This window comes from Rana temporaria, chromosome 1 (assembly GCF_905171775.1).
Source record: "Rana temporaria chromosome 1, aRanTem1.1, whole genome shotgun sequence".
NCBI lineage: Eukaryota > Metazoa > Chordata > Amphibia > Anura > Ranidae > Rana > Rana temporaria.
This window is the reverse complement of record NC_053489.1, coordinates 362977668-362993019: the sequence shown is the minus strand read 5'-3', so window position 1 is coordinate 362993019 and position 15352 is coordinate 362977668. Positions and strand designations below refer to the sequence as shown.

At 47.7% G+C, this 15352-nt stretch overlaps 1 protein-coding gene across 1 annotated transcript in view; it reads left to right on the top strand.

Moving 5' to 3' along the window:
* Positions 1-15352, top strand: part of POLRMT (RNA polymerase mitochondrial) — a 271113-nt gene that overhangs the window by 24679 nt on the left and 231082 nt on the right. Inside the window, exon 3 of the mRNA XM_040322078.1 lies at positions 10886-11481. Within this exon, the coding sequence (XP_040178012.1) occupies positions 10886-11481 (596 nt within the window). The remainder of the gene's footprint in view (positions 1-10885; positions 11482-15352) is intronic.

Genomic DNA, 15352 nt, shown 5'->3' with positions numbered 1-15352 from the left:
AAAAATATAGCATTTTTTTTAAATTGATGCTCTATTTTTGTTTATAGCGCAAAAAATAAAAACCACAGAGGTGATCAAATACCACCAAAAGAAAGCTCTATTTGTGGGAAAAAAAAGACTTTTGTTTGGGAGCCACGTTGTGTGCAATTGTCAGTTAAAGCGATGCAGTGCTGAATTGCAAAAAGTGCTCTGGTAAGAAAGGGGGTAAATTCTTCCAGGGCTGAAGTGGTTAAGAAGCGTTATTGGTATAGCATTGGAGAGACTCTTAAGAAAACTAGTGATAAAAAGATTGTACACAGGAGAAAAAGTGTGATGAATTATAGGACCGAGTGGACCTCAACGTCCTAATTTAGACCACCATGGGCCATAGTGTAGATCCAGTATGTTTCTGCGTCTTGGGGGGCTCTTGGATATGCTTTCTGATACCCATACCCAAAAGCCAGCCGATAAATGTTGATGTAATTCTAAGAAATGTTTAGGGACATTGAGTTTGTCTGCTCCCTCCTCTATGGGTTTGCCAAACCTTTTTCTAACCGTTGGCCAACATATAATGGGTTGCATGGACAAGACAAGCAATATGACAAACTCTGTGGAGCAATTTTAATAGTCATCCAGATTGTAAGTTTTGTCCTTGGTGGTAAATTCTTTCTGGCCATGCTGGACATATTTGCAAGTAAGGCAATTCAGCTTTCGGCATTGGAACATCCCTTTGATGGACAAGGTGAGGGTTGGATGTGAAGGAAGTTTTGGGGATTTCATTCTGCTTGGAGCAATTTTGCTCATTACATTGTGGGCCCGTCTGTACGAGGTCTCGGGTTTGTCTGTAATAGGACATTAGATAGGGGTCTTCTTTGAGTATGCCCTAATGTTTCTCGAAAATATTTTCCATTCTTTTGTATCGTATATGAAATTGCATTGTGGATCTCAAAGGCTGAAGTATGGCGTTGGTTTTGGACCTCATATGTGGGGAATAGGTATTGTGATTGTTTTGATAGATTTTAAAGGCCTTCTGAATCCGTACAAGGGGTATCCCTTCTCCTCAAACATTTTTGTTTCAAGAGATTTCCTTGTAGGGCATAATCTTCCTCCCATGTACAGTTGTGTCAGGGTCTGCACAATTTACTCTTTGGTATATTGGCTGTCCACCTCAGGTGGTGGTAGCTCTGAAAGTAAATATAGGAATTGCCTGAGGTGGGTTTGATGTAATTCTTGGCATGTATAGCCATATCTGTATGGCAGAGTTCAAGATCCAGAAAGGCTAAGTTGTCTGGATCACAGACTTGAGTGAAAGACAGACCTAGGTTTTTGGAATTGCAGTGTGAAACAAAGGAGTAGGAATTATTATTATTCCAGACTGAATAGTTTTCCCACAGGTCCATAGCCAAGTTGTCATACCTGGGGGGGCAACATTTTGGTTCGGTGTTCTCCTTAATATTCATACCAGACCCAAAGGGCCTGGTAATGGACTAAGGGGGGAACCCATGCTGTTTTTGTTTCAATTACTTTTATCTGTATTGCCAGGACCCGACAATTCAATTTGTAATTTTGTGCAGGGACTTTTCTAAACACGGGAAACATGCGCTACTTTACAGGCATACTATAGACACCCCCAGGTACGAAATTTAAAGGAATATTTCACTTTTTATTGTTTCACTTTAAGCATTATTGAAATCACTGCTCCCAAAAAAACTGCAGTTTTTAAAACTTTTTTTGCACTGGTACATGTCCCCTGGGGCAGGACCCAGGTCCCCAAATGCTTTTATGACAATAACTTGAATATTAACCTTTAAAATTAGCACTTTTGATTTCTCCCATAGATTTTAAAGGGTGTTCCGTGTCTTTTCGAATTTGCCGCAAACGTGTGAACAGGCAATGTTCGACTCGACTTGAACAGATAGCCCATCCCTACTAGTAAGCAAGCATATGTTTATGCAAAACATGCATTTAAGCAAACATGCAAGCATGCACCTGCTCAACTGTACCAGGCCCCATAATAGTTTTTCAGGGTTAGCCAAGCACATATGCCTCCAATGCAGCCTCTATGCTGCTTCAGAACAGTGAAAAACACTAGTTCCTGCAGACCAAAATGCACACTATACTGGAGACACAACTCCTTAAAGTGCACTGATGCCCGTACAAGGGTTTATCGAAAGATAGTTGTACAAGTTTCCCGAATTAAGCCGGAAGTATACAAGAATACTTTCTTGCAGTATATAATTATGACTTATCTGGTCACATAGCTCCTTATGTAGCCATTGTGTAACAGAATCAATCAGCACAATATGACTAAAATGACAAAAAACAAAATAAGCTGCTGACACTCTAGGTCAAAATATCAAATCCCAACATTATTCATACAAAAGGTTAGTGCAGCGCTAAAAACATTAGATGTTCAATAAAAAAAGTTCATGGACATAGGTGGATCCCAAATGGTGATTATTTGTGATGCAAATTTCCAGGCAGGTGACAACGTGCAGAACCTCCTCCACTATTATCTCTAGCCGCTCACCTTATTGCATGGACCCCAGTATACACAGTCAAGTCAAATGCGCTTTCCCACAATGGGTAAATGAATGACTCTTCCATACAATCGATACATACATACATACATTTTCCCTATCCGTCTTTCAGGACAGCCACAACTTGAGAGATAGGCTCCTCCTCTTCCTTAGGAAACACTGCACAGCCTTTAAAATCTCTCCTCCCCCTGCTAGACCTCAGTTCTTAGTGTTTCCTCCGGTGGGGAGACACTGCTAAGGAACCAGGCAGTGCAGTCAGGGGACTGTGGCCATTATTTTTCCTATGTGGGAGGCAAGGGCTTCCTAAAGGAGATTGGGCGAAAAAACTTACCGCCAAAAAACGCACCCCAACCAGGTCGAGCGCGACAGACGGTTTGTGGGGGGGTCCCTATCGTGTCCACAGGACCGCGGCGGGGGAACTCAGCTCCGGGCACCCTGATTTCAGGCCGCACATTGTTTTTTTCAAAAAGTGCGGGCCGAGTGGCGGGCGACGTCACTTCCGGTGCGTCTCGGAAAGGATTCCCTGTGACCCGCGACTTCCGGTTCCGGGTCGCGGCGCTGATAAGAGACCCACGCGTCCTGCTGGAGGTGTCGGATACTCGTTGGGACGAGTTAGACACAGCGCAACCACCCCACTATGTCGGTGACCTCTCCGGAACGGGACCCGACTAGGGACGCTACCTCCAGCCAGTCCAAGGTAAGGGTTCCTGGGGAGGGTTTCCCAAAACTTTAGACTGTGTCTTTTTTCCTTCCTCTACTTTCCCTTGGTGGTTGGGGGAGAGGAGGGATAGGCAGCAAGGGCACCTAGCAGTAGTGTCTGTCTAGTGCTTCCCAGAGGGTTGTAACCATGTTGCTGTTACAAAAAAAGTTTTTTTTTTTTTTTTTTTTTTTTAAATCTTTGCTTTTTTAAATGTGGGTCCTTATGTCTTCTATTTTTCAGAAGAGCCCCCTGGTACCCACACAGGTTACAGCCCACCCTGATGTTCAGGGTCCTGCACCTGCCTCTCCTGATCCTTCAGCGGAAGCAGTTGATTTTGCAGGCCCTTCTCAGGGGCAGCACTCCTTAATGGAGAATGTTGCTTCCGACTCGCAGGCAGAGTCAGGTGAAGAAGACCAGGACAGTGAGTCCAAGAAGTCTTCCAGATACAAGCTATCTCTTGATGAGGTTGAGGAACTGCTAGGTGCCATTTACACGACCCTAGGCATTCACACGGATATTAAACCTCTTAGTCTCCATGACCAGATGTACAAAGGTCTAGGGGAACACAAGGGCAGGGTCTTCCCAGTGCACGAACTTCTGGTTGATACTGTTAAGAAGGAGTGGCAGGACCCTGAAAGAAAGCCTTTCTTTTCTCAATCCCTTAAGAGAAGGTTTCCCTTTGCGGAAGATTCCACGTCCGTTTGGAATAAGAACCCTAAATTAGATGCGGCCTTTTCACAAGTCTCTAAAAAGACTGATTTAGCATTTGAGGATATGGGCAACCTGACGGATGCTATGGATAAGAGAATGGACTCGTTGTTGAAAAAAGCATGGGAGTCCATAATTGGCAATTTAAAACCAGAATTAGCCGTTACAGTAGTGGCCCGTAATTTAGAACACTGGCTCTCAAAGATCCAAGAACATATTGAGGCAGATACGGACAAGGACACTATTTTGGCTTCCTTCCCCACAATTTTAAAAGGGGTAGCCTACATTGCGGATGCCTCAGCAGAATCCGTCCGCATGTCAGCCAGGTCAGCAGCCCTGGCTAATTCTGCCAGAAGAGCTCTCTGGCTCAAGACTTGGTCAGGAGACATTGCGTCCAAGTCTAAGTTATGTGGGATTCCCTTTACAGGAGATCTCCTATTTGGTCCTGACCTGGAGTCAGTTTTAGACCGCACGGCGGATAAGAAAAAATCTTTTCCGTTTAAACGTAAAACTCCACAAAAAGGGAGAGGGTTTCGTCCCCAGAGACAAACAGGGGTCCCGAAACCAGAGACTCAAAAAAGGATCTGGACACCTAGGGGTAGGGGAAGAGGAGCGATTTTTCGCCCACCTGACCAGCCCCCCAAAAAACAATGACTCCCAGATCAGAGTGGGGGGAAGGTTGGGGGCCTTCCTCCCACAATGGGAGTCTTTTTCCCCAAACAGGTACGTATTGGCGATAGTGAGAAGGGGGTATTCCCTAGAGTTCTCATTCCTTCCGCCACAGAGGTACCTGGTCACTCAGCTTCCCAGAGCCAAGGAAAAAGCAGAAGCTCTAGTGGGGGCCTTGAGGGATCTGGAGGTCCAAAATGTTGTTTGCAGAGTCCCAAAAGGAGAGGAGAAAAGAGGGTTTTACTCCCACGTTTTCGTGGTAAAGAAACCCTCTGGCAAGTACAGGTTAATCCTAAACCTGAAACCGCTGAACAAGTCAGTAACATACAAAAGATTCCGTATGGAGTCAATTTTCACGGTAAGGGCCCTCCTACCACAGAATTGCTTTATGGTCTCCCTGGACCTCAGGGACGCGTACCTGCACGTACCCATTGCAGAGGGGTCTCAGGAGTTTCTACGGCTAGCGATAGACTTGGGAACTTCGGTGGTGCACCTACAGTTCCAGGCCTTGCCATTCGGTCTATCCTCCTCACCCCGCGTGTTCACAAAGGTCCTGGCGGAACCAATAGCTTTTCTGCGTCTTCAGGGAGTGGGTATAATAGCGTACCTGGACGACCTGCTTCTTTTTGCAGCCTCTCCGGAACAAGTCTCCAGGGACCTGGAACTAACCAAAAAGACCCTTATGGACCTAGGTTGGCTGTTAAACCTGGAAAAATCCAGTCTAATACCATCGCAGCGCATTCCTTATTTAGGGTACACCCTGGACTCCACCCTGCTAAGGGTCTTCCTTCCATTAGAGAAGGCTCTAAAGTTAGAAAAGTCGGTATCTGCCCTCCAGGGCAGCCATCAGGTTTCAATCAGATTCCTGATGTCAACACTAGGACTGTTAACTTCCACTCTACCGGCAGTCCAGTGGGCAGGGTTTCACTTTCGGGCCCTGCAGGCCTTTGTACTCAGAATCTGGGACTACAGCTCAGAACACCTAGACGTCCTGGTACAGGTCCCAAGTCAGGTAAAGAGATCCCTCTGGTGGTGGAGAAAGATCACCAATCTGTCGCAGGGTCGTCTATGGCATATCCGGTCTCCACTGATTGTCACCACAGACGCCAGCGGCAGAGGTTGGGGGGCTCACCTGGGGGTACTTCCAGCACAGGGTGTTTGGGAAGTGGCAGAGCTGAAACATTCCTCCAACTGGAAGGAGCTGAGGGCGATCGGTTTAGCTCTCATCTTCTTTCAGGAGAGACTTCGAGGACACCACGTCCAGGTGAGGTCAGACAATGCGTCGGCCGTGGCCTATGTAAACAAACAGGGTGGCACCAGGTGTGTAGCCCTGTCGGCCATAACAACAAAAATCTTTCGCTGGGCCGAAACAAACACCCTGTCCTTATCAGCAGTTTTTCTAAGGGGGATAGAAAACAGTACAGCGGATTTCCTCAGTCGAAGTCAACTGAGGGAAGACGAGTGGTCCCTCAATCAGGAGGTCTTCCATCTTTTGGTCAAGAGATGGGGGTCTCCGGAGATAGATCTCTTCGCATCCAGGGAGAACGCAAAAACACATTGGTTTTTCTCTCGGGGCAGGGGAGAGGGAGCAAGAGGGATAGATGCCCTATCCCAGAGCTGGCGATTCGGGATTTGTTACGCCTTCCCACCCCCAGCTCTTCTACCACTGGTCCTGAGAAAATTTCAGCTGGAGAACACCTCACTTATCCTTGTGGCACCCCACTGGCCCAAGAGGGCTTGGTTTTCGGTTCTCAAGCAACTGACCACAGAACCCCCTCTTTTTCTTCCTCTTCGAGAGGATCTCCTCTCGCAGGGTCCAGTTCTATGCCCACAGGTACACAGGTGGAACCTTGCGGCGTGGTTACTGAGGAGTCCTTGCTGAGGTCCAGAGGTTTTTCGGACAAACTGACTGCCACCCTTCTTAACAGTAGGAAGAAGGAGACACGTTCTATTTATAGAAAAGTTTGGCTTCGTTTTAATACTTGGTGCCAGGAATTTTCCTTTCCAACACAAAGCCACAAGTCCGTTCTGGAGTTTCTCCAGTGCGGAGCGGATAAGGGCTTGTCAGTAAGTACCCTTAAAGGCCAGGTCTCAGCCCTCAGTGTGTTTCTAGAGAGCCCTCTAGCATCCAATCCTTGGGTCATCAGGTTCTTTAGGGCTTTGTCCAGACAGAAACCTTCCCAGGGACCTCCCTTCCCCAAGTGGGATCTATCACTAGTTTTACAGGTGCTAACAGGGTTGCCCTTTGAACCCTTAGACAAGTGTTCGTTAAAGGATCTAACGTTTAAAACAGTCTTTTTAGTTGCAGTGACTACTGCCAGGAGGGTCAGTGAATTGGAAGCCCTGTCCATTCGTCCTCCTTTTTGTGTAATTTTTCCGGATCGAGTTGTTTTTAAAACCGATCCGGCCTTTCTTCCGAAAGTGGCTTCCAAGTTCCATAGAAGCCAGGAGGTTGTGTTACCTTCATTTTGTTCCAATCCCTCTGGTGAAAGGGAATTTAAGTTTAGTACACTAGATGTTAGGAGATGCATCCTACAGTACTTGGAGCTGACTCGGGCTTTTAGGAAGTCAGACTCTTTGTTCGTTTTGTTTTCTGGGACCAGAAAGGGACAGAAAGCGTCTCGGCGCACAATTGCTAGGTGGCTTAGACTAGTTATTGGGCAGGCTTACTCCTTGACTGGTAGGGAAGTCCCTACAGGAATAAAGGCACACTCTACTCGAGCGGTGGCTACTTCTCAGGCTGAAAGGGCTGGAGCGACGCCAGATCAAATATGCAAAGCCGCAACTTGGTCCAGCTACAGAGTAGACTTGGTGTCAGCAGGTGAACAAGCCTTTGGGAGAAAAGTCTTGCAAGCCGTGGTCCCACCCTAAATTGTAAGTACTCGGTTATCCTCTCAAGTTGTGGCTGTCCTGAAAGACGGATAGGGAAAAATGGAGTTACACTTACCGGTAACGTCCTTTCCAGTAGTCTTTCAGGACAGCCCTAGTTACCCTCCCGAAAAGTAGGAAGAAGGGGTTTCTAATCCAGGAACATAGTATGATATTGATGTGTTAACTATGGATTACTAACATGTTCTTGTGTCTCCCCAGCGGACCGGAGTGCTCGTATAAAAACTGAGGTCTAGCAGGGGGAGGAGAGATTTTAAAGGCTGTGCAGTGTTTCCTAAGGAAGAGGAGGAGCCTATCTCTCAAGTTGTGGCTGTCCTGAAAGACTACTGGAAAGGACGTTACCGGTAAGTGTAACTCCATTTTTTTTATATATATATATATATATATATATATTGTGTGTGTTGTGTTTTTTTTTTTTTTTTTAATAACAAACATGCCTCCACTTTGGCCTACTCGTCTTCTGAGGTCCCTCGGCGGCTGTCTTGACTCCTTCCCGCAAGAGCTAGCCCCCCTCTGGGAAGCGCTCTCCCAAGGGGGGTTAGCTTGCGCAAGGGCACGCTCCCGTGTGATACACTCAGTGCCGGTAGTCCTAGCCGCCGAGTGTATCACTCAACCCCAGCGTGCCACATCATTGATTTGACAGCAGCGGGAGCCATTGGCTGTGCTGCTATCAATTTCCAATGAAGAGCTGCTTGAAGCTGGGGGAAAGCATTGCAGGATCGCGCCCAGAGTTTCATGGCTCAATTAAGTAAAACGGGGGGGGGCTGGGGGGCCCGAAAGTGCAAGGTGTTTTTTCACCTTAATGCATAGGATGCATTAAGGTGAAAAAACATGAAGCTTTACAACCCATTTAATAAAGATGGGGATCATTTTAAAATGAGCAATCATTTCAAACCAACTGACAGAAATGCCTGCATACCGCTGCAAAGTTGTCATCATCGTCCGTGGTTATGTAATATCCCCAAAGGGCAGTTCATTAGACTAAGGCGCAACTGCACTAGAGAGGAAGACTTTCTATCTCAATCTCGGATACTTTCAGAGAGATTTCAACAGAAAGGTTATGAAAAAATGACACTTGGAGAGAGAGAATGAATTAGAATAATGGATCACCATATATTGGTAGATGACAAACACAGGGAATGGAAAGAAGATACTCAAAAAGAAAGAAGATACTATTAGATTTTAATGTTCAGCATAAAAAGTTTGAAAAGATAATTTGTAAAAAATTGGTTTATATATAGGATCTTATGCGATCGTTTGGCACCAGAAGTGGTGGATCCACCTAAACAGTTGGATAATAGTTTTTTTCCTTCCTATCGCGGCATGCAAGAAAATTTGAAAAAAACATAAAGTGTTCACAGCGCAGGCGACGATATCCCATGAAGGATCTTATCGCATGTGGCCATCAATATGTAGGACAAAAGTATAGGCCCCTTCATGTTCGTATAGATGAACAGGTGAATAATATCAAAAAAGGGCTTATTACTCATGTATCCAAACATTTTAGACTGCACCATAATAGAGATCCGAGATGCTTGACATTTTTTGGGAATAGAAAAAGTAAATAAACCAGGGGTGCCCAACCGCTGGCCCGCAGGCCACATGTGGCCTGCGGCGCCCTCTGATGTGGCCCGCCACGTCTTGCTCTCAGACGGCGGGTCGGCAAGTCCAGATCACGGGTTCCAGACCCGACGTCTCCGAGCATCAGTGTGAAGAACGGAGCCGCTCTACAGGAAGCAGAGCCGATGCTTCCTGTATAGCGCCGGCTCCTTCACAGGCGGAGTGATACCAAATGTACTCCGCCTGTGACAGGAAACACTGCTTTGCTCTGTCTATGGCCCCTGCATGCTTTTGTCACATTAATACACAGGAACCTGCGATCTGGGACAGCAGCCAGCAGCTGTGCCAATACCAGCCTTGCAGTACCAGTCACCAGTATTGACATCAGTACCAGCCAGCAGTACCAGTACCAGCCAAAAGTACCCGCCAGCAGTACCAGTACCCAACAGCAGTATCCGCCAGCAGTACCAGTACCAACCATGGAGGACAGCCCGCAGCAGCCACCAGCCATAACCGCATGAGGGACAGCAGCGATACCTGCAGGAATCCTGAGAAAAGTGAAGATCGAGGTGCAGGTAAAGCGCTGTGCATCAGTGCGAAAGCAGGCTTAGGCCCCTTTCACACGATCGGTCCGATCGGGTCTGCCTGTCTGTTTTTCAGGTGTACCCAATCGAACCCTCCATTTAACTCTATAGAGCGACAGATGTAAACAGACTCGTGTCTGTTTACACCCGAATATCTGCAATCCGATTTGCTTAAAAAATAGAAGGGGATCTGTCCCCTTCTGTCTGGGCGGATTGGAGGGCCCTTAGGGTAGAGCAGCCTGAATCCGTGTCTGCTCTACATATGCAGAGTGGACACAGACCTGCCCTCTGCCCGCTACACTCATTATTACTCATTTTAGGTTTTTTTACCCATCATGTTACTAAACATCTCAGGCCTGGGTCACACCTCTGTTTTTTGGTGCTTTTTGCAGAAACGCACTACAGTTCATTTACATCGTTTCCTATGGGACACGTTAATATCCATGCTTTTTTTCAGCTACTGCATATTTGGAAAGGGCAAGGACTTTTTTTTAATGCACACCGGTGCCATTTAGTTTTTTTGGTTCAATATACTTCAATGGAGAAGCTGCAGAAAAGCATGTAATACGTTTTTGCGGCAATTTGTGTTTTTTTTTTATTTACCCAACAACAAATTGGCCCGAAAAAATCCAAAAATGCAAATAAGCATAATATATATTATAATAAGATTAAATTACACACAGGTGGACTGTATTTACGAATTGGGTGACTTTTGAAGGCAATTGGTTCCACTAGATTTTAGTTAGGGGTTGCGGAGTAAAGGGGGCTGAATACAAACGCACACCACACTTTTCAGATATTTATTTGTAAACAAAATTGAAAACCATTTATCATTTTCCTTCCACTTTACGATTATGTGTCACTTTGTGTTGGTCTATCACATAAAATCCCAATAAAATACATTTTACGTTTTTGGTTGTAACAAGACAAAATGTGGAAAATTTCAAGGGATTTTGAATACTTTTTCAAGGCACTGTACATGTAAAACTTATGTATGGAGATTTGTTTTTTCCCTGTGTATCATCTGAGGCTGTTCACTTCACTGGGTATGTGAGGGTTTACATCCACTTTAAGTTTGCGTCTTTCTTTTCTGTTTGTTATTGGTCATTATTATGTTCTTATATCAACGAGTAATCTTTCCCTTGATGGGGGAGACATTTCTTTCTCAAACTTAAACAAACATTTAAAATGTTAGGTTTTTATTTATTAATTGGTTTTATTATTATCTTAATTTCTTTCTTTTTCTGTTCTTTTAGTTCTGGAGATTCGAGCACAGCAACTGCAAGTAGATAAGGGCTCGCCTATGCTCAAAACTGGGAATAAGAAACAAACTGCTCGGAAAGAGGAAAAAGAGCAGACCAAACAAAACCTAAAAGCTGTCCATTCTTCTAAACGCCAGATGGAAAAGTTAAAAAATGAGAAGTGTAAGCAGAAAAATGAAAATATATTGCAGACTAAGACACTTCCTGTAAGGACAGAGCAATGCCAACCACAGAAGGACATAAATGTAAAAAAGGTTCAGAAAAAGACAGCACCCCAACCCAAAGATGATGATCATTCTTTAAAATCTGTTAAACCAACTGCCATGGCTGTTCGAGATCTAGATCTGGATGAAGTTAGCTGTGAGGACTCAAGGTTGACTGGCAATGGAAGGGAAGTTTCGGAGGATAAGGATGGAAACCGATTTGGGGATATACAACAGAACATGCACTGCTACTTGGAAACATGTATTTTTTTGGGAGATATGAACAAGGCCCAACAGTGCTTAAACTACTATCTACAGCACCCAGTAAGGAAGACGCAGCTTAACGTAGCTATGTTCAACTTGCTTTTGAAAGAATGGGCAAAAAAGGTAAGAGAAGCATGTTGGAACCAGTGGAGTTGGCCTTAAGATAGAAATGTGTAGAAGAGCATGATTGCTGCTGCATTATTCAAGGGTCGTTTAATTTATCTTTAACCACTAACTTCCATACCACTGAACATCATATGACTTGCTGGGCTTTCAGTGGATATATCTGAATGATGCTGCAGGCATTATAGTTTTCTGCCAGCAATTCTCTGCACAGTAAAAACAATCATAGCGGCTGTTCAGCAGCTGCAGCTTGATTATTTTATTTTGCTTCTACTGGCTTTCCTGTGCGATCAGCGAGCCAGAGAATGAATTGGCCGGTGGCGGCTGGTGACCATAGAGGATACCATGGACCAGATGGTCCCCGGCAATCTATATGACCTTCGGAGGCCAGGTATGTCATTATGACATCACGTCCGGCCTCGGCAGATGTAAACACTGCCGTTTTTTCCGCTGAGAATCTTTATATATATATATATATATATATATATATATATATATATATATATATATATATATATATATATATATATATATATATATATATATATGTATATATATATGTATGTATGTATATATATTTTTTTTTTCTTTTGCACTCAGGCTTTCCAGCCCTGGGGGGGGGGGGGGTATTTAAAGGGAAAGTGTAAAAATATAAAAAATGTAAAAAATAAAAGCGCTCCGTCCCCTCGTGCTCACACGCATAAGCGTCCGCATACGTAGGTCACTTCCTCATATGTAAAGATGTTCAAAGATGTGAGGTATTTCTAATAATGTTATAACGAGTGCAATAATTCTAGCACAAGACCTCCTCTGTAACTCTAAACTGGTAACCTGTAGTGTGCGCCATTTTAAAGCGTGACATGTTGGGTATCTATTTCCGTAACATCTTTCACATTATACAAAAGAAATTGGACTAACTTACAAATTTTATTTTTTTAAATTTTTGAGTTTTTTTTTTTTCAAATAAATTGCAATGCCTGCCATTTAATTCCCTGGGGTCTCTGCTATATATATATATATTGGTGGTAGGGGTGCAACGGATCAAAAAACTCACGGTTCGGATCGTTCCTCGGATCAGGAGTCCCGGATCAGATCATTTTTCGGATCGGCAAAAAAATAAAAAAAAATTCTCCCCCACTGAAATATCCACATCTCTCCCCCCCCCCACTGTAATATCCACACCCCCCCCACTGTAATATCAACATACTCTCAGGCAAGACAGCCCCCCCTCCCCTCAGGCAAGACAGCCCCCCCTCCCCTCAGGCAAGACAGCCCCCCCCTCAGGTAGTACAGAGTCACTTCCGTTCCAGCGGTGTGTCTGAGTGCGGGCTCCTCCTCCTCTGTGGGTGTAAACCGAGGAGGAGGGCTGCTGCCGGGTGTACCAAGATGGCCGCGGCTTCTGGAGCTAGGCCGAAGCCGCGGCCTTTCCTAATGTTATTTCTGCGGCTCCGGAGCTAGGTCGAAGCCGCGGCCTTTCCTAACGTTATAGCCATGGCTCCGGAGCTAGGCCGAAGCCACGGCCATAACGTTAGGAAAGGCTGCGGCTTCGGCCTAGCTCCGGAGCCGCGGACATAACATTAGGAAGGGGGTGACCCGTTCGGATCACGGATCACCTGTGATCCGTTGCAGCCCTAATTAGTGGTGCAACGGATCACAGTTGATCCGTGATCCGAACGGGTCACCCTATTCGGATCGGCACACACTGTGGCCCGCGGATTGCCGCAGCTCCGGAGCTAGGCTGAAGCCGCGGCCTTTCCTAATGTTATGGCCGCGGCTCCGGAGCTAGGCCGAAGCCGCGTCCATAACATTAGGAAAGGCTTCGGCCTAGCTCCGGAGCCGCGGCCATAACATTAGGAAAGGCCGCGGCTTCGGCCTAGCTCCGGAGCCATGGCCATCTTGGTACAGAGAGGCCCTCCTCTCTGTTTACACCCACAGAGGAGGAGGAGCCAGCACTCGTGGGACACACCGCTGGGAGTACTACCTGGGGGGCTTGTCTGTCTGCACTACCTGGGGGGGGTGTCTGCCTGTTACTACCTGGGGGGGGGTGTCTGCCTGTTACTACCTGGGGGGGGGGGGTGGCTGCCTGTTACTACCTGGGGGGGATGTCTGCCTGTTACTACCTGGGGGGGATGTCTGCCTGTTACTACCTGGGGGGGATGTCTGCCTGTTACTACCTGGGGGGGATGTCTGCCTGTTACTACCTGGGGGGGATGTCTGCCTGTTACTACCTGGGGGGGATGTCTGCCTGTTACTACCTGGGGGGGGTTTCTGCCTGTTACTACCCCGGGGGGGGTGTCTGCATCGAGGGGGTTCTTTACTGAGGGGGGACTATAGTTGGTGGGAGGGGGGGGGGTGACACAATTTTTTTCTGCACCGGGTGACGCCACTGCAGTGGGGGAGATGTGGATATTACAGTGGGGGGGGGGGGGATGTGGATATTACAGTGGGGCAGAATTATTATTTTTTTTTTTTTTTGCCGATCCGAAAAATTATCCGATCCGTGCCTCCTGATCCGAAGGAACGATCCGAACCGTGAGTTTTTTGATCCATTGCACTACACGACGGACGGGGGGGGGTAGAAGACTGCACGGACGGACGGGGTAGAAGACTGCACGGACGGACGGACGGACGGACGGACGGGGGGGTAGAAGACTGCACGGACGGACGGACGGACGGACGGGGGGGTAGAAGACTGCACTGACGGACGGACGGGGGGGTAGAAGACTGCACGGACGGACGGACGGGGGGGGTAGAAGACTGCACGGACGGACGGGGGGGTAGAAGACTGCACGGACGGACGGACGGGGGGGTAGAAGACTGCACGGACGGACGGACGGGGGGGTAGAAGACTGCACGGACGGACGGACGGGGGGGTAGAAGACTGCACGGACGGACGGGGGGTAGAAGACTGCACGGACAGACGGGGGGGTAGAAGACTGCACGGACGGACGGACGGGGGGGTAGAAGACTGCACGGACGGACGGACGGGGGGGTAGAAGACTGCACGGACGGACGGACGGGGGGGGTAGAAGACTGCACGGACGGACGGACGGGGGGGGTAGAAGACTGCACGGACGGACGGACGGGGGGGGTAGAAGACTGCACGGACGGACGGACGGGGGGGGTAGAAGACTGCACGGACGGACGGACGGGGGGGTAGAAGACTGCACGGACGGACGGACGGGGGGGTAGAAGACTGCACGGACGGACGGACGGGGGGGTAGAAGACTGCACGGACGGACGGACGGGGGGGTAGAAGACTGCACGGACGGACGGGGGGGTAGAAGCCTGCACGGACGGGGGGGAAGGGTAGAAGACTGCACGGACCGGGGGGGCACGGACGGGAAGACTGCACGGACGGGGGGGGGGAGAAGACTTGCAACTCCCCTGCCTGCCCAGGTATCGAATGAGGCATCGGAGCATTTCCCCCGAGTACAAGTACTCGGTATCGGTATCGGGACACCCCTAATATGTATATGTATGTGTAGGGCTCAAAATTTCTGAGCTACGAGCCAGGCCTCAAGGCGTACTCGCCACTAGTTGCCCCGCCCAACCCCTACCATGCCCCGCCCCTAATCCCACCCCTAGACACGCCCTTCTCAGGGAAAAGGTGCAGGAACTCAAACTCGCACCCACCTTCCCCCAAAGTAGGGGGGTGGGGGGAGAGGTTGAGCATGCCACAGCAACTGGGTGTGGGAGGGTCCTAAAGGGTCATTAAATACCATCAGGGTGCTACATACAGAGTGCAGAGTGCCAGGTGGGTGCAAAGTGCCAGGTCGAGGTAGGTGAAGGGTGCATAGTGCAGGTGGGTACAGGGTACAGGTTGCAGGGGGGTGCAGGTTGCAGGGGGGTACAGGGTGCATGGGGGTGC